At 39.0% G+C, this 19881-nt stretch overlaps 1 protein-coding gene across 1 annotated transcript in view; it reads right to left on the reverse strand.

Moving 5' to 3' along the window:
* Positions 1-17000: 17000 nt before the first annotated feature.
* CA3 (carbonic anhydrase 3) overlaps positions 17001-19881 on the reverse strand; it is a 10575-nt gene continuing 7694 nt past the window's right edge. The window contains exons 6-7 of the mRNA XM_004370797.2: positions 18881-19036; positions 17001-17140 (exon numbers count right to left, since the gene is read on the reverse strand). Coding sequence (XP_004370854.1) covers positions 17021-17140; positions 18881-19036 — 276 coding nt within the window. The 3' untranslated portion in view covers positions 17001-17020. The remainder of the gene's footprint in view (positions 17141-18880; positions 19037-19881) is intronic.

Below are 19881 nucleotides of genomic sequence, written 5' to 3' on the forward strand. Positions count from 1 at the left end.
GCAGTGGTTGAGTGCTTCACTACTAATTGAAAGGTCGGTGGCTCAAACCCACTAGCTACCCTGTAAGGGAGAAAGATGTGGCAGTCTGCTTCAGTAAAGATTTATAGCCTTAGAAACCCTATGGGGCAGTTCTACTCTGTCCGTATAGAATCTCTGTGAGTCGGAATGAATTTGATGGCAATGGGATTGTATGTTTTTTTGGTTTTTGTTCTAAGATTCTAGAAAATTGTGTATCTGTGTGTATATGGGTGTTTTGGTTGATGTCACAATGCATTTCTAAGCAAAAGACCAGAAATGAGTTATTTTAGGTTTCTAGGGCCATCACAAAATGTAGTTTGTATTTAAGAAGAACCTTTTGTTGGTGCCTATATAGCAACACAGTCTCTTTTGGGGCCAGTGAAATAATTTTGATTTTTTGCATGATTTTAGGATATTAACTCAAGAGTAGGACTCAGAGTTGCTATGACACTCTTCACTAGGTTGTGGGGATATGAAGTTGATAAGTACTAAGAGTTGGTACAAAGGCCTATGAATGTAAAACTAGAAGCTGTAGAGTTGACTCCAACTCATGGTGACCTCATGTGTATCAGAGTAGAACTGTACTCCCTAGGGTTTTCAGTGGCTAATTTTTCTGAAGTAGATCACCAGGCCCATTTTCTGAGATGCCTCTGGGTGGACGCCAACTGTCCGCCTTTCAGTTAGCAGCCAAGGGTGTTAACTGTTTGCAGCACCTAGGGACTCCCTATGAATGTAAAGTGGGCTCTAAAACATCTGGGAAGGTTGCTGGACTATTAGATTGACAGGAATCCTTGCCTCTCAGTTTCTGTGAGGCTGAATTGTGGTTTTATTAACATAGAAAAAGTAGTAGTATATTTTGATTATTAACTCTCTCTTAAAAATCAAACACCATCAAACTATGTCACAGCTGCGACGGTTGTTGGTACGGTGGAGACAACTCTTACAGAGAAGTGGGGCCAGGAGGGTCACTCTGAGGAGTCGAACCCTGGCTTCAGTCCCAGGGTTTATTTATAGTCAATACAGCAAGCAGTGAAGCAAACAACAGAACAATGGGCTTTGGGTGAGTAACAATAAGTTTCGGGCAAGGGAGAAGGAATTCAGGTAAACAAGCCAAACAGTAACAGGACAATAGGTTTGGGAAAACAAGTCGTGCCTAATCTCTTTCTCATCGCTGACAAGTCTCCAACATGTTGTATACAGCATAGAGGCCTGTGGGGGCTGCAGTTGTCAATAGCGCAGCCATATTTAAATGGCATATATCCCCACAAAACTACAGTCTATCAAATGAATTCTTCTTATGTGCAGTTACTGTTGTTGCTCATTTCTAGAAGAGTGGCTGTAACTCTCAGTGGGAGCAGCCCCTCCACACAGAGTGGCTGTCACATGATCACAGCAAGCCAGAAAGTTACTAACCTTTGGGTACTCCAGGAGGGATCCAAATGTTTTTTAATAACCTTATTTTTCTATTACAGTGGTTGTCTTAGCATTGTTTCCTGGACAGTTTTTATAATGGAGATGGCTTTGTGCCTTCATATAGATCAGTTGGAATCGAACTAATTCTACTGAGGGCATTCTCAGCATGCTGTCATGATTCAGCTGGCTACATGAAAGCACCCTAGTATTGGAGTTTTAAAAACAGAATATTTTTTAATTTTATGACATCCGTGTATTTCTATTAGAGGGAAGGATTGATTTATTTAAGAATAATTCTGAATAAAGAACCTGTACAATACCTGAAGAAAGGTACTTTTTATATCCCCCCAAAAGATGACAAGTTATCTATCAGGAAAAGCTAATTTAAAAAAAAAAAAAAAGAAGTCTGTTGTCCAATTATTATAATAAAATAGCTTCCAGTATGATAATATTGGTAAAAATATAAAATAAAATGGAAAAGTATTTGCTTTTTCCAAAAAAAATAAAGCTTTGTTAATATTTTACAAATTGAGATACCCAAAACCCACTGCCATCTAGTTGATTCTGACTCGTAGCAACCCTGTAGGATAGAGTAGAACTGCCCCATAAGGTTTCTAAAGCTGTAAATCTTTACGGAAGCAGACTGCCACATCTTTTTCCTACTGAGTGGCTGGTGGGTTCAAACCACCCACCTTTTGGTTAGCAGCCGAGCACTTTAAGCTTTGTGCCACCAGGACTCCCACAAAGTGACATATATATGGTTTATTTACTGTTTAATTAGACAGCTAATAAGAAAATAAAAATCTAGATCATCATGTGTTTGTTACAAGCATTTTATTAAATATCTAAAATCTTATGGAGCAGTTCTAGTTCTACTCGCACATGTGGGGTCACCATGAGTCAGAATCAACTCTAGGGCAACCAACAACAACAATGGAGGCCAAGAGCCGCACACTTCTTGGGTCCCCCATAGTTCTTTGCACACACAACCCTCTATCCTAGTGTTTGTGATACTGTACTCTAACCAGATACCATATCACCATCATTGGTTTGTAATCCACTGTCCCATTAAGCTGTGAGATTCTCATTTGTAGAGTAGGAGTAATGACACCCACCTCAGGGTGGGTGAAAGTATTCAGGGACTCTGTATAACTCACCTGCCACATTAAAGCCCTCAGTAAATGATGGCTTCTTTAGTTACGCCTAGACAGTGCTAAACAGAATATCATGTAATGGAAACAAAATTAGATACCTGGGCAAGGTTCAAGAGAACAGTTTAAGAGGAATGAGCCTCCAGCAGCAAGAAGGTTTTTTGAGGGGGCAGGGAAGAGTGATTGGGTCACAGCCATTCTAGCCCACCTGCACATATCATTTGTCTTATCAGACTGAACTCCCTGAGGTTGGGAACTGTATCACAGAGTTAGCTTCTCTGTCCTAGGTCCTAGTACGCTTTACCTAACCTGAGGCCCAGTACACAAGTAGTAGCTACTTGAATAATGCTCTTTGGAATTACAAAATCTTAGTAATCCAAATGGAGGTAACAGCAGTTTCTCTTTACAGAATCCAGTCAGCAAGTAACATTGTGCTGGAATTAGACATGGATATGAATCTGGACTTACAAACTTCCTAGTTCTATGACCTTAGGCAAACTGCTTTTTCTTGCTGAGATTCTGTTTCCTCATCTGGAAGGCTGGATAATAATAATACTTACCTCATAGATTTGGGGTGAGGACAAAATAGTCATACGTGCATAAAGGATTTAGCACAGTGCCTATAATTAGAGCTTGATAAATGTTAGTTATTACTGTTATATATTTTTTGAGTTCCTATTATATGTTAGGAAACCCTGGTGGTGTAATGGTTAAGAGCTACAACTGCTAATCAAAAGGTCGGCATTTCGAATCCACCAGGCCCTCTTTGGAAACTCTATGGGGCAGTTCTACTCTGTTCTGTAGGGTCGCTATGAGTCGGAATCAACTCGACGGCAACAGGTTTGGTTTTTTGGTTTTTATGTAGGCTCTAAAAAATCTATTCATTCATTCAACAAATTTTATTGAGTGTTGTTACGTGCCAGGCATCAGCACAGGGGCTATAGCTCTACAGAGCCCTACTTTACAGCTGGGGACACTACTCCCTACTCTGAGCTCTTACCCATCTCCTATGTGGCATCCCTGAGTGTCAGCAAAGCTATTAAAGCACCTTCCTCATGATGGTGTACCAACAGTGCATTAAGGTTATGTACGTAATAAACCAAATGAAAGCAAACCCGTTGCCGTCAAGTTGATTCTGACTCATAGCAACCCTAGAGGACAGAGAAGAACTGTCCATAGGGTTTCCAAGGAGCAGCTGGCGGATTTGAACTGCTGACCTTTTGGTTAGCAGCTGAGCTCTTAACTACTGTGCCACCAGAGCTCCATGTTTTTAGTACTACTCTGTAAAACAGAAAGTTCTATCAACATACTAGTCATTATTAAGGTTTCCTACCAAACTCCCTCTAACCAGTAGGGTGGCAAGTCGCAGCACTAACTTCACATCTAACAAATAATTGAGTCCAACTTTCCTTAGTAAACTGTTTTTCAGACTTTTACAAATTTAGCTCTTAACTGTGTCTTTGTTGTTTCATAACTGGTAACATTTAAACTTTTCTGTAAGTAATTAAAACCATTTCATTTTTAAGAGTTGTCTATGATTTTGAACATTGTTACCAAGTTTTAATTTCAACCAGAACTGGAAAGGAATTATTAAGTGGGACAGTTACACTAGAAATATATAAACCATACATTTTAAATAGTTTAATAATATTTTAATAATATCTGCCACATGTAGAATCACGAAATAATCTAATAAGAGTAAAAACCCACCTCTTCTTGGAGCAGTGATTCCCAAATGGGGAGTCTAATTTTATTTTGCCCCTCCAGGGGACATTTGACACAATGTCTAGAGATAAGTTTGATCGTCACATCTGGGGGAAGGGATTGTTACTGGCAGCAAGTGGATAGAGGCCAGGGATGCTGCTAAACATCCTATAATGCACAGGACAGCCCCCCGTGACAAAGAATTATTCGGTCCAAAATGTGAATATTACCGAGACTGTGAAAGCCTGCCTTCAAGAGTATCTAAGGTAGTACTTTTGTGAAAGGTCTCAAAAGGAGTCATGTATGTGCCCAGTAACATGACTTCTGTGTGAGGACAGTACTTTGGTCATAATATTCCCTCACTCATCTTTGTTGATTGGATTGGGTAGAAAATAATAAAATCCTGCCTCTGTACCTTGAAATGGTTACCTGTTCACATTGCTTCAACATGCTTCTGATGATGGCTTGCTACCCAAGTCATACTAGCTTGATTATGTTAATATTAGCTTCACTACATGATTAAACTTCTTTTTTGCTTATAAATCACCATCTTGTATGGGGAATTTTTGACTTCCTATTTGTAATAAGAACAATTTAACATTTTCCGTGAAAGGGGAATTGTAAGCATTATAAGTAAATTTTTCCACCTGGTCAAGAGCAGGAATCAAGATTCACCAGTATCACGAATGCAAGGCTGAAACATATTTTCCCTCCCCTTATTTTAAATTCAAATTACAAAAAAAAAAAATTTTTTTTGGCCTGCTTTTGGTTGTTCTTTAGGACGCCCTCATGTGTTTCCATGTAGCAATATCTTTTCTCCCCCAATGAGGACCTCTTGTTGTTAGGTGCCATCAAGTTGATTCTGATTCAGTGACCCCATGTGACAGAGCAGAACTGCCCATAGGGTTTCCTAGGCTGTAATCTTTATGGAAGCAGATCGCCAGACCTTTTCTCCTTCAGAACCGCTGGTGGGTTGGAATCTTTGAGCTTTGTTAGCAGCCGAGCGTTTAATCATCTGGCCACCAGGACTCCTTAAAGAGGACCTAGTCTTCTAATAATCATCATTTTAAGGGCAGGAATAAAGCAATTTACTTTACGTATCTAGGCCTCACTCATCTCTGAAACTGCCCATGGCAGCTTTAGGTCCAGAACTTGGTCTCACCTACTTTTCATGGTTATTTTGGCCAAAGAGAAAATTGTACCAAGATCAAAACTTAGGTAAATTTGGTTTGCTGGAAACTGTCTTAAGAGTTTGCAAGTCGGAACCCAGCACTTTTATCTTCCTATAACATACATGAATAGGCTTTGTTGTTGTTGTTATGTGCCGTCAAGTCGGTTCTGACTCTTAGCCACCTTATGCACCACAGAATGAAATGCTGCCCAGTCCTGCGCCATGCTTACAATCGTTGTTATACTTGAGCCCATTGTTGCAGCCACTGTGTCAATCCATCTTGTTGAGGGTCTTCCTCTTTTTCACTGACCCTCTGCTTTACCAAGCATGATGTTCTTCTCCAGGGACTGATCCCTTTTGACAACTTGTCCAAAGTATGTAAGATGTAGTCTTACTATCCTTGCTTGTAAGGAGCATTCTAGTTGTACTTCTTCCAAGACAGATTTGTTCATTCTTCTGGCAGTCCATGGTATATTCAATATTCTTCGCCAACACCACAATTCAAAGGCGTCAATTCTTCTTTGGTCTTCCTTATTCATTGTCCAGCTTTCACATGCATATGATGCGATTGAAAATACCATGGCTTGGGTCAGGCACACCTTAGTCTTCAAGGTGACATCTTTGCTTTTCAACACTTTAAAGAGGTCTTTTGCAGCAGATATGCCCAATGCAATGCATCTTTTGATTTCTTGACTGCTGCTTCCATGGGTATTGATTGTGGATCCAAGTAAAATGAAATCCTTGACAACTTCAATCTTTTCTCCGTTTATCATGATGTTGCTTATTGGTCCAGTTGTGAGGATTTTTGTATTCTTTATGTTGAGGTGTAATCCACACTGAAGGCTGTGGTCTTTGATCTTCATCAGTAAGTGCTTCAAGTCCTCTTCACTTTCAGCAAGCAAGGTTGTGTCATCTGCATAACGCAGGTTGTTAATGAGTCTTCCTCCAATCCTGATGCCCGATTCTTCTTCACATAGTCCAGCTTCTCAGATATAGGCTTTAGGAACAGGCTTTAGGAAACTAAAATGGTTACACTTTATAATTCTGTAGTTTGCTTGTTTTATACTTATCCAGGTTAATTTTACAGGAGAAAGGAAATATATTCTATGCAAGAAAAAAATCCTTTCAAAGTTTTGGACTACTCAAGTAATTTGGATTTGGGAAAACAGGAGTAGTACATAACCCAAGAATATTGTTCCTGCCTTGATCCTCTATAGAATTTTCTTTAGACTTCTTTGCTTTATATTGTAATTTTATGTTTATTTATCTTGACACTTTACACAAAAGTTTCAAAATTATTTCAGAAAATTATCTCTGTCCTCTCTTAGTCTCTCTCTCCTAATATATCTCTCTCCCTCCCTCCTCCACCTGAGCACAGTGCCTTGTACATAATACATATTTTATGAATGGATGATATATCTGTGTCCATATTTTAATGGATAGAAGGAATAGTACAGTAACTATCCCTTGATATATCTATGATAAGATATGATGCCTTTTTATGGCTCTTCCGTCTCCTCTATTTCTCTCTCTTCCTGTCTGTCTCTCTCTCCCTCCATCTTTGACTGGACTGAAAGTTATAACCAATTCAGAAAATCACCCAGGGTCGATCACAACTGTGTGAAACACTTCTCACAATCAGCTGGGTCTTATCTGCACCCACTTCCAGTGTTTGAGATAGAATTATCCTCTTCCCTCTTCCCCACTTTGTAAGAGTGAATGAAACAGTGGCCCACTGTGGAGAGGAACCATGGAGCAGAGCAAAGCTAACCAGCTGGCAGGAGACTCTACAACCTTGATCTATTAGCATAAGACTCTAAATCAGCAATCTCCACAGCGCACTACACACACGTCAGGGGTGCACGCAATAACCCACTGCAAAGCAGGAAGAAAATTCAAGAACTTCTATTTCTTGTTATTTCTTATTTCACCCTTCAAAAATGCATACTTCATTTATATTTTATAGCATATGTAATAGTACAATGCTCTGTGTATACAATTTATTTTTTTTAAGTCCTGTATTGTGAGTGCATGCTCAAAAACTTTCCCAGTAGCCTATATCGTCCAAAAGAAGTCTAGATTCCACTGCTGGCCTGGAGGCTCAGGTGATGTGAAGCCGTGTTTTGCAGGTCGCCTGTGCCCTTGATTCTGCTATCTGCTCCTTCTTTCAAATGACACAGATATCACTCTTTAGCATATATTTCATGCCCGGTGTGCTGGGCACCATGCTTGTGCCTGATAAGCCCTTCCCTTTGGTAGCCACAGCCATGTTTTATACAGTTTCTCTTTGGAGGAAAGAACATTTTGGGGTCACTCTTTTCTTTTTTCTTCCCTTGATGCTTGTAGGTAGCTCCTTGACCTATTTTTATCTCTTCATACTTGCACATAAACACTTTTGAAAGTCATGAAATCCTTTCAAAGATTTTTTTTTAGTCATTACATGTACTTTAAATGTAGATATATATCACATATTGAATAGTTTTGTCCAGGTGAAAGCACTACCTCTAAGTCGTAAACCTTCTCCTTTAAGCTGGTAGTAATTTAATAATTCCTATGAAACTCTCCTCTCCCCTTGAGGCCTAATCAATGTTTCATATCAATTAAGCTGCTAAGGAGAAGAGGCTTAGTATGCCTCACAATCTTGACAACAGGCCCTTTGTTAGAGAAAGCAAATTAAAGGGAAGAAATTAAACCTTCTCTGATGAAGTATCATTAAAACACTCCTTTAAATGAGAACAATTATAATAGGAAGCCAGAGATTTACCTATCAGGTTATGAGATGAGCCACAAAGTACTATTCCCACCAATACCACCACCAAAACAGGACCTGAGTTTGATGTCTGGTGAACTTATTGAGTAAAAGTTTTTTTGTCAAAGAGTTCTCAACTGTATTATAACATAAGCTTTAGGTGGTAATTACAAGTGCACAACTATGTTTGTGGCATGCACGTTGGCTTTGTTCATGGAAAAAAGGAAATTTAGGTGAATTTACTACCTATTTGGTTGGTAAGCAGCAGAATGTGTCATTTGGGTATGTTTATTAAATTTTTTAAAAGCATGATACCCTCCTCATCTGTGACTATGAAATGAGCATTTGCATTAGGATGTGGTATCTTTATTATGTCTGTGAAATGCAGAACTAAAGTCACTAATGAGAAAATTAAGTTAGGCTTACTAAAAAGAGGGAGTGGGAAAGTTCAAGCACTAACTTGAGTCATGCAAATTAGTTATCATCAGAGTCCCAATGTCAAAGTTCCTTGTCAAAGTCAACATCTTCCCTTTGCACATTAGAAGCACAGGTGCTAAAAGAGATAAATGTCCAGTAAAGAATCCCCTTCTATATCTCCTAAAATATGTTTTTCTTCTATACTAAGTTAAATTCTCACACAGTAAAGTTTGAATATATGCAAAGCAACTTTGCGTCTCCCATCCACACACTCTTTACAGAGGAGCTTGGTTTGCAGTGATAGGTATCTGCATCTATTGCTTCAACTCTTTAAGATGCCAGTTTCTGACCTTTCTAGGTTGAGAACATAGCTCCAATCAGCTCATGGACCAAGACTGACATTCAATATTTAGGAGTCTCATTAGCTCTTCTATCCTCTCCTGTCCATCCATTTATCCATCTATTCCTCCATCCATTCAACAAAAACTTTTTGAACACCACTAGGTTTCTATGATGAAACTAACAATTAACAAGTTTCAGATATTGTCTTAGCTACTAGGGCTTCTGTAGTGTTACAAGATAGATAAAGTTGCTATCATAAAACCTCACTATTCCCATTACTCATCACAAATACACACAGATACACATACTTTCCCAGCCCCCCAACACACCATAAATAAAATCAAACAAAAACAAAAAATCAAAACCTTAAAAGAGCTACTTTTAGGGTTATATGATATTTCTGGCATCATACTTTACCTATTCTATCTCACTTAGTTTTCACCACAGTCTTCCAAGGCAAATGTTATTATCCTCATTATACAGATAAAGAAACCGAGGCTTAGCGAGCTTAAAATTAATCTTCCATGGTCAACAAGTGGTAAGTGGAAGAAATCGGATTGAAACCAAATTGTATTGACCCCAAGTTTCATGATCTTAACCGCTACACTTTATTACACATGCACACGCACACGCACACACACACAGGTAGAATGCAAAAGTATTTTTGTTACCCTTGAGCTTAGTTCCCAGTGCAAGAACCCGAATACCTGTATATTCCCTGAAAGGCAGCTCCTTAGTACTAACTTTCTAATTCCATCTTTTCCTACTCAGGTCTCTGTTCTCACCAGGACTGGGCCCTGACCTGACATCTGCTGTGCCTGACTTATGCAATCTTCCTACCCTTGCCAGGCCCTCTCTTTGGGAATCCTGATCCATCCATATGCCCTTAGTCACTGCCTTAGGTCCTGCTTTAAATGGTACACACTTAGGAGCAGAAGTGTGAATTCTGTTAGTCTAAGTTTCATGGTATTTTCAAACACTTCCAATTGTATTATACTTTCATGGAGGTCAGGTGTCCTTCGAGAAATGACTTCCTTTGAACAAATGTGTTTGGAACTATCCAAATTTCAGATGGGTTGAGTGAGTATGACAGAAATGTATGGACACGTTGGAACAGAGAATATTATATTTAATGGCCAAAATATTTTCCCTGAGCTTCAGGCTCCTCTACCTGGAAGTGATTTTGAAGTACAAGGGAGAATCTGATGCCCTGTTTACTGCACAGAGTCAATTCTCACCTGGCTAAAATTAGCTTTTAAATCACTGGGTTTTATGCCGCTGCAGTGCACTGGTTCCCTGTGGCTGCAGTGTTAGACTCTTCTTACTCCTGCTGATTACCTGTGATTATCCACCTGGTCAAGTTGTCAGGCAGCTGCCACCTACTGAACACCCTCAAATCTAAAGTAGTTCATTAACTCTCTAGTCAGTGCCCGATCACAGATTTATGCCTAGACTGTTTTCTTTCCTTCTGTACAACAGGAGTGTTATCACCCCAAATGTATAAACCTCTTCCCAGCAGTGATTTGTGCATCTCATTCGGGATTCTGATTTCTGACATGCCCAGACAAGTTCAAAATTAATTTCATGGCAGGAGACTTTCTGGTAGGATAGATTTTCCACTTTGTGTAGCGCTCCAAGGGACTGTCTTGTCAACATTTGAAAGTCAGTAAAACAGAGTAAACACTATGGTTCCCCACCTTTACTCTTTGGTTAATTTTCCGGAAGTGTTGCTAATCATACGCTTCCTCAGGTAAAGTGCAAAGCTCCCAGAGCGGAACGTTCCTCAGAAAATATTCTCTGGTCCTCTCCTGAACCACCTCTTCTAGAATTTAAATGATACAGTCTTCTGTGCTGGTTTCTAATATGGCCAGTCTTGCTTTTCCTGCAACGTAGTATGGGACAAGGATTGTAGTTGTTGGTTTTAAACGCCCTTTCCCCCAATGCCAAGCAAAGTAGTGACAGCATTATAGTAACTTATTTAGGATTATTTGAATTGATAAGCAGATTTATGATGTTATTAATAGATACACAGAGAAATTGATTTTAGGGATTGGATAAGCCACTATTATTATTATTGGTTAAAATAAATTTAAGTTACAAAAGTTATAATAATTAACTCCTATTGAGAGTTTTTTTTTTTTTTTTTGGCTTTAACAAACAGAAATTTGTCTTCTCACAGTTTAGGAGGCTAGAAATCTGAATTCGGGGCGCCGGCTTTGAGAGAAATCTTTCTCTCTCTGTCAGCTCTGGGGGAAGGTACTTGTCTCTTCAGTTTCTGCTTCCTGGTTCCTTGGAGAGCTCCATGTGGCTTGGCATCAGTCTTCTCCCGTCTCTGCTTGCTCACTTCCTTGTTTAATCTCTTTTATATCTCCAAAGAGATTGACTCAAAATACAACCTGCACTAATCCTGACTCATTAATATAACAATGACAACCCATTCCCAAATGTGATCATAACCACAGGCATAGAGGTTAGGATTTACAACATGTATCTTTTGGGGACATAATTCAATTCATAACACAAGCATCCTAGCTAAGTTCATCTCTATATTCTTATTTAGAAAAACAAATAAACATGGTCATTCCCTCCTCTCAGGCTATATCCACACATCCTGAATACCCCCCCACATTCTCATCTCTATCTTTCCTCCTTAAAGTTTCATGCAAGTTCCATTTCTTGGGAAAGTTTCATCTAAAGCCCTCGCTGGCAGCCTTCTTTTCTGGACATCTATGGGGAAGAATATCGAGTATCCGATTGACTGCCAAAAGAAGGAAGAAATAGTCTTAGAAGAAATACACCAGAATATTCCTTAGAAGCAAGGATGGTGAGACTTCCACTTGCTTACTTTGGACATGAGCCTATTGCTAGAAGAGGACATCACGTTTGGTAAAGTGGAGGGTCTGCAAAAAGGAGGAACGACAAATAGGAGACCACAACAATGGACTCAAACATATCACTGATCATGAAGATGACACAGGAGCAGGCAACAGTTTTGTTCTCTTATACCTACAGGGTCACTATGAGTTGGAGCCGACGTGGCAACACCTAACAACAACAACAAAGCATGTACAGTGGGCAACATTCATTTTAAGCCTGACTTAGGTGCTTTTTGGCATTGTTTGCCTTGATTCCATGCGTTAGCCTTATCTCCTCACTACGGATAAATAGTAAATCCCTCTTTGTAAGTCATTGCTTCTTTTTTTTAATTTATTGTACTTTAGATGAAGGTTTACAGAATAAACTAGTTTCTCATTAAACAGTTAGTACACATATTGTTTTATGACATTGGTTAACATCCCCATGACATGTCAACACTCTCCCTTCTCCACCTTGGGTTCCCTATTACCAGCTTTCCTGTCCCCTCCTGCCTTCTAGTTCTTGCCCCAGGCCTGGTGGTGTCCTTCAGTCTCGGTTTGTTTTATGGCCCTGTCTAATCTTTGGCTGAAGGGTGAACCTCAGGGGTGACTTCATTACTGAGCTAAAAGGGTGTCCAGGGGCCGTACTCTCAGGGTCCTATTGAGAGATTTATTACATGCCTGAATAATTATTCTAAGTGGTGTTCATGTATTAACTCATTTAATTCTTAAAACAATCCTCTGGGTAGGTGCTATTATCATCCTCACTTACAGACAAGGCGACTGAGGCATAGAAAAATTAACTTACCTGAGGCCACGTATTCAGCAAGTGCTGTGTAATTTAAACCCAGGCAGCTTGGTTCCAGAGTGCCCTCATTACAAGTACCTTCTGAACACTGAATAAGGCTATAACATCTTTGTTTCTCTTTTATTTTGGTTTTTATTAACCAGTTACTCCTTTTATCCCTCAAGCCTCACTTTTAGCTACTAAGATTTATGACAACAAAATCTCAAAAATAAGTAAGTGTCCCACACCGTCTTCTTTTGTAGATAGATATTAATGATTAATATTAAACGTTTCAGAAAATTGGCTGTCAGTTTAGAATAAAAAATCTTGCTCTGAAATTTACATAATTAACATGCAGCATATCTAGGAATTTCAGTAAGTTTTCTATTGTTTTGCTGCCATCTAGTGACCCTAATGAAATTTTAAAATACTCTTCTGCCATCTACTGACCTGAGTAAAAATAACGTGCAACCCAAACCCGCAGGCCTGAAGTGGATTCTGATTCATAGCAACCCTATAGGACAGAGTAGAACTGCCTCATAGAGTTTCCAGGGAGCAGCTGGTGGATTCAAACTGCCGACTTTTTAGTTAGCAGTCTGAGCTCTTAATGACTGCGCCACCAGGGATCTTCTTTAAGTATAGTACTGCCTTAAAAAAACCCAAACCCATTGCCATCAAGTTGATTCTAACTCAGGGCAACCCCACGTGTGTCAGAGTAGAACTGCACTCCATAGGGTTTTCAATGACTGTTACCTTTTGGAAGCAGATTACCAGGACTTTCTTCCAAGGCACCACTAGGTAGGTTCAAACAGCCAAACTTTATCATTAGTAGGCAAGCTCTTAACTATTTGCAAACCCTGGTGGCATAGTGGTTAAGAACTATGGCTACTAACCAGAAGGTTGGCAGTTCAAATCCACCAGATGCACCTTGGAAACACTATGGGGCAGTTCTACTCTATCCTATAGGGTCACTATGAGTGGGAATCAACTCCACAGCAATGGGTTTGGTTTTTTTTTTTGGTTAGGAGTCATTTTTAAAAAGTCATTAAATTTGCATAAATTCAATCTGTCTGAAAAATTTTAGTCTGACATTCACAGGTATCATTCTTCTTATCCTTCACCTATTCTTCCTTGTCTAAAAGAATATATTTTGCTCATGTCCAGTGTTCCTCTTTAATATCAAATAAAAAGGCATTAGAAGAGAAGACTAGAATATAATTAATTTTTTGATGTGTGATTCTGTTGTGATTTTGGACTATATTTCTTTTAAACCAATTTTATTTGTGGCCAATTTTTATTTGAATAACTGGCATGACGCTTTTTTCACATACATCCAAGCTTGTTTATAGCTGATCAATTTCAACCATGTTTATTCAATTATGTAAATAATTACTAGACACTGAAACCTAAGGTTTTGCATATTCTAACAGAATACTTCTCATTTGTCTATATAACTATCTACTGATGGTATATTTTAAAGAATTTTATATCAGTGGTCCTGTATAGTTATTGACCTTTTCATACATATATCCTGTCTCCCCACTAAAAGTGAGGGGAATATAATATAGGGTTATAATATACCCTAAAGACCTAACAGTACTCTATATTCAGTAAATTCTTGTTGATGATGCCCCATTCATAGGCCTTTAAAGAATACTATATTATATATCTTATCACATATATATAACATATTTAGCGTATTTTAAAGATTATTATGAATATTATGACACACTTTATTCAAATTAGCTTGTATCCTATTTGGAAAATTTAAAATCCCTGCAATCAATGATTACACCCTGAAGAACAAAGTTGGCAATGCTAGATAACCTTAGCAACTCCTAGCAATGTCTCCTTTGTAGGCTGTATATGCCTGAAAGGCAATTGGAGGCCTGTGTATGATCTGGAAAATGTTCTCATGTTGAAGAAGGACATAAGTATGGCTTCAGTATTTGAATGGACATTTGTAATAACTCAGTACCTTGAATGCAGTGAGAAAGTGGAAGGAAGTTTTAAGCTGGGTGATAACTGAGCATCGGCAATGACCTAAATTTTGGGGGGAGGGGATATCTTTTACTGGAAAGCCCCCACCTGAAGTTAGAGACCATTTCCCAAGGAGATCTAAGCTAAGATTTGGAAAAAGCAGTATGACTCTTAACCATGTGGTGCATTGTTCAGGACGATGAGTATTTGCCCAGGATTGATCTATGCTCAAGAGATCATTTATTCACCAAATATTTATTGAGTGCTTAGTAAGTGTCAGGCACAGTACTAGGAAATAAGGTAAATGTCAGTATACAAGACTTGTATCCATGCCTCATGGAACATATGGTCAGGGGAGATAGTATGGTTTGATTGGGCATTTTCCTCAAAACAGTAACAGGCTTGTTCCAGGCCTGTGTTTTTGAGTAAGCACAAGCCTGGATGGCACAAGTGGTTTGCAACCAGCTGCTAATCTAAAGGTTAGTGGTTCAAACTCATCCAGGGACGGGGCTCCAGGGAAAAAAGGTCTGATGAACTGCTTCTGTAAAGATTGCAGCAAAGAAAGCCCTATGGAGCAGCTCTACTCTGTAACACATGGGATCACCACCAGTGGGAATAGAGTCAATGGCAACATGGTTCTTTTGGAAGCTGGTGTTACTGTGTTCTTACTCCACAATCAGTGAATATTGGCTACATGTTTACAATGCTTGAGGCATTACTAAGTACCCTGAGAGAATCAGCTTGTATACTACAGCTAATGATGAGAACTCCACACTTCCTAATTTCAAGGGATTTAATTAACACATCCAGTTCCCATTGACCAACCTGGTTTTACTTCACCCAAGTGGTAATATATTAAATAACTTCAGCCTCACAAGACTCTGTCAGATGGCTCCTCAGGACTCTCCTGACCCAATACCATTCTCATTCCTTCAGGGAATGACGTTATTGCTGCTATTTTCTAAAGTAAGTTAACGTATTAGCCAGTGATGTGATAAAAGACATATCAAAGCTACCAACTGCAAATTAGAGTTTTAGTGACTTTATGCCTAAAAATAGTAAATGTCTCGATGGTCTAAACATTTGAACTTTTACAGTGCTAGGCCAGCATCATCCTAAGGCATGTTAAAAAAAAATAAGGGCTTAAAAGCTACAACTTGACTTGATTCCACACCCCTAAGTAGTACCCACTGCACTGGTCTGAACCCCAGAATGCTAAACTGGAGAAGAACTCCGAAGGCACTACAAACTTTCAAATATATAGTCATATTCCCCTTCCTGTCTGCGATTTCCACAGAAAGCCCTCACCAACTGCTCTCTGAAAATTACATTTTAATAGAGTAATGAGCTTATGTTATGCAATACTAATATTAAATACTCACTTTGTAACAGTATTTAATGGAGTCATTTTAAAATACCCACACCTTAGCCTCTCTGTGAGGAGTGTAGTATCTCCTCAAACTGAGACCTTGAATCCATTTAGTTATAAACTTACAAAGTTTGCCATTCTTGGTCTTACTCCATTTTTTGTCATTTATAACCCACTTTTAATTAAAAAAAAAAGCTTTTTTGCATTTGAGTCTTTATTGGTTTTGGTGACTGGTACCACTGCTTTTACTTCAAGTGAGTCATTCACTCCTGCATGTTGTAGGAATCATTAATCCCAGTCTCCAATTAGAAAGACATCTGAGGCAGTTTTCAGTTTACTAGGCATGCAAGGTTAAAAGTAGTAAAATTAAAAATAAATGGGCCTCCTTCAGGTAAAGGAAAATATTAAGATAAAGTCAACAGTCTTCATGAAAAATAAACTCAAATAATGGATTCAAGTTTTTAAACACCTGGTCTTACTCTGTTTTTCCTGCATTGATGTTCAAAACAAGAAATTCTTAGTAGTAGCTACAATTTTAATAAAGAATAGACTGGACTTCTTTCTGGCTTTATTTAAGAGTTAAAATACATTAACATCTCAATTCTTGATGTCCATATTAATTTTAATTTCTGGCTGATGTTTAATTGTTTTATGATCTTCATATACATCTACTCTTAAATATAGTTATTCATTATTTCTATTAAGATTGACAACTCATAATATGAAAATAGTAAAACTGAAGCTCTGTGAAATTTAAGGTTTCAAAAATAGTGCCTAGTAACCATTTTTTCTATTTTTTTCTCCTCTGCCTCTGTTTCTTCTTCGAAACCTTACTAGAAATGCCACTTTTATGGGGAAGATGACTATGACAAAGTATCAAATGTGAAATTCATGCTTTTATATGTGATCTTGCCAAAAGTAACTGGTTTCTTGGTGATTGCATTTCTCACATTCATTGCTCAGTGTGGAAAATTGAAATTGAGTAGGGAACACCAGCAGGGAGCAAGAAACCACGTTTTGCAATGGCAGCTTTCCTTTCCTGAAGAGGGCATTCTCCAGCAGCCTCATTTGAAGGAGGCTCTCACTATCCTCCCCTTGATAGGCTGTGGAGGACGCCAGTTCCCCACCAGGGGCACAGGGGGCTCGTTCTCTGCACTGGAGTAGATGCTCCGCAGCTTGGCCATCTGCAAGGGGTAGGGGCACAGTGTCAGCACAACATTCGACATTCGGACCAAGTAGACACACTACAGGAGCCCTGGTAGTGCAGTGGTTAAGCGTCCGGCTGCTAACCAAAAGGTCGGTGGTTAGCGCCAGCCACTCCACTAGAGAAAGATGTGGTAGTCTGCTTCTTCTGTGAAGATTACAGCCTTGGAAACCCTATGGGGCCGTTCTACTCTGTCCTATAGGGTCGCTATGAGTCAGAATTGAAGGCAAGAGGTTTGGTTTTGTCTGGTTTAGACACACTACAGTATGAAGAGTTAGAAGTCACTGGTTTTTCAAACAAAACAAGCAAACTACAAAACTTGTCTCCAGTGTTCAGTCAGAATTGTTTAGCTATCAGGTCCTGGGTATTATAAACATTTTCTTTATTTGTAAGACCCTTTTCTTCATTTTATACAGGATCACCATGCCCTCTGGTCAAAACATTTCCACCCTGAATTCTGAAATAATTATTTTTGATGGGGGCTCAGTATGAACTATACACTTTACGCACGAGGAAATGACAATATTAACATCATGCAAATAATAATATTAATTGGCCTTCATTGTACAGGTTTATAGAGTCAGTTTTTTAAAAAAGCAGAAAAAAATTAGAGTCATGGTACACTTTAAATTTTAAAAATGCTTTTAACCTCAGAGGACAGAAATTCAGGAAACTCTCATTAGTAACGCTTTATTTCTGTTTTAAGATGTTGTTTTTACTTTACCTAAGAAAATTTCATTCTTCTTCCAAAATATTTGAATCAGTGAAATCTGATCTTTTGATACTTGAGTCCACAACTGGCAGAAATACGAAAGTTACTGTCCTAATCAAGGGACACTGGTACTCATAAACTAATCTTATTAATACAGTAGACATTAATGATCTAAACTGAGGATCAATGTGTTGTCCATTTGCTTTAATCTGTTCTTTTCCATGTCCCTGTCCACTTATTTTCTCCCAAACAACCTTTCCTCGAGGACTGGCTATTCAATAAATGTTGCAAGGATGCTCTTCAATGAACAGTAAGAAGGGAGGCCTGAGCAGAGAGATTAAGAGGACATAGAGGCAGACACATGGAATTAAACTTTCAGATCCTTCACTTGTTGGCTATGTGATCATCAGTAAATTACTTAACTTTTCTGAGCCTCAATCTATCTGTAAAATTGGAGAAATAATATATACCTCACACGAATGTTAAGTTCCTTCTACTAGCAAGAATCCTTCTCCTCCCCAGGGTTATATTCACAATCCTATCTCCTAATCAGGCAGGGCTTAGCATTTTGGGGACCCCCAAACTAACAAAGACTAACATACTAATCGAAACTCTTGTGTTTCTAGAGCATAAAGCCAGTCATTGTTGAGTATCACAACTACTTTTAAATAATTTGCGGTTATCCGAGTACCCTTTGGAAGTCAAGTTTTAGAAAATTGAGCAGACTGATGGTAATTAACTAGGACAAACTATGAAATCTCCAGTTGTTACAGCTGTTCCACAAGGCTCCATTTGGCATCTTATAAAAAACAAACCACTGCTGTCGAGTTGACTCTGACTCACAGTGACCCTATAGGACAGAGTAAAACTGCTCCATAGCGTTTCCAAGAAGCAGCTGGTAGGTTCCAACTGCCGACCTGTTGGTTAGCAGGCGAACGCTTAACTACTGGAACACCAGGGCTCCAATCTAATCCCATGTGTTCACAAGGGTCCACAGCTGCTGCTTACCTGGTCGGAGCTCACGGTGATGGGCTCCTTCAGCAAAATCCACACGATGCACTCCTCACAGGGCGGCGTGGTGAAGGAGCCCTGGTAGGTCCAGTAGTCCCGGCAGGTGGGGAATAGGCAGGACGGGTTGAAGTTGGTGAAGGGAGCCTCCTTACCCTGAGAGAGAGGTGGGGGCAGGCACGGTGAGCGGGCATATGCCCCATCGAATGGGCTCACCATTGTGAGCATGGATTTCAAACGCAATTGAGGAAGTAGAACTTTAAAAAAAACTCTGCCTTTCAGAAATAAAGGGCAAATGGGCGAAGCAGTTTGCATGTTACAGCTTCATCTGATACAATCATTAAAATATTTTGTTCCCTATTATTTTAACTGTGAGTAGAACTATAATTCTAACACTTTTCAAGAAAAAGGAGAAATTCATATCCAAAACGCAGCTGAATTATTTCATATGAATTGATCTTTTGGTTCTTTATGATTAAAAAAAAAAAAAAAAAACAGGCTTTCATTATTATTGAGTATAGTACTGGAAATATGTACTTTTTCTGGTCATAAAACTTAACAGCTTTTGATTAGAACAAGTCAAATGATTAGAACGGTCCCAAAAGACAATTAAAATGTACTTGTTAATTAGAAAAGTCTGCTGTTAACACTGGAGTCCCCGGGTGGTCAAACGTTAAGTGCTCAGCTATTAATGGGTTGGATGTTTGTGGCCACTCAGAGGTACTTCTGAAGAAAGGTCTGATGGTCTACTTCTGAAAAATCAGCCATTGAAAACCCTATGGAGAACAGCTCTTGGGTCATTATGAATCAGAATCAAAGATGGTAATTGATTTTTCTGTTAAGATTTAAAAGACACAGGCGTGGCCCAGGAAAGAAAGGGCAGCACCAGGAAGTGACTAGCCCTGACTGAATCCTGACTGAGAATTAATACCTCTGTGAGCACGCATGCGTGCACAATGTGTGTGTGTGTGTGTGTGTGTGTGTGGGTGGGTGTGTGTGGG

This window comes from Trichechus manatus, unplaced genomic scaffold (genome assembly GCF_000243295.1).
Source record: "Trichechus manatus latirostris isolate Lorelei unplaced genomic scaffold, TriManLat1.0 scaffold00009, whole genome shotgun sequence".
Lineage (NCBI taxonomy): Eukaryota > Metazoa > Chordata > Mammalia > Sirenia > Trichechidae > Trichechus > Trichechus manatus.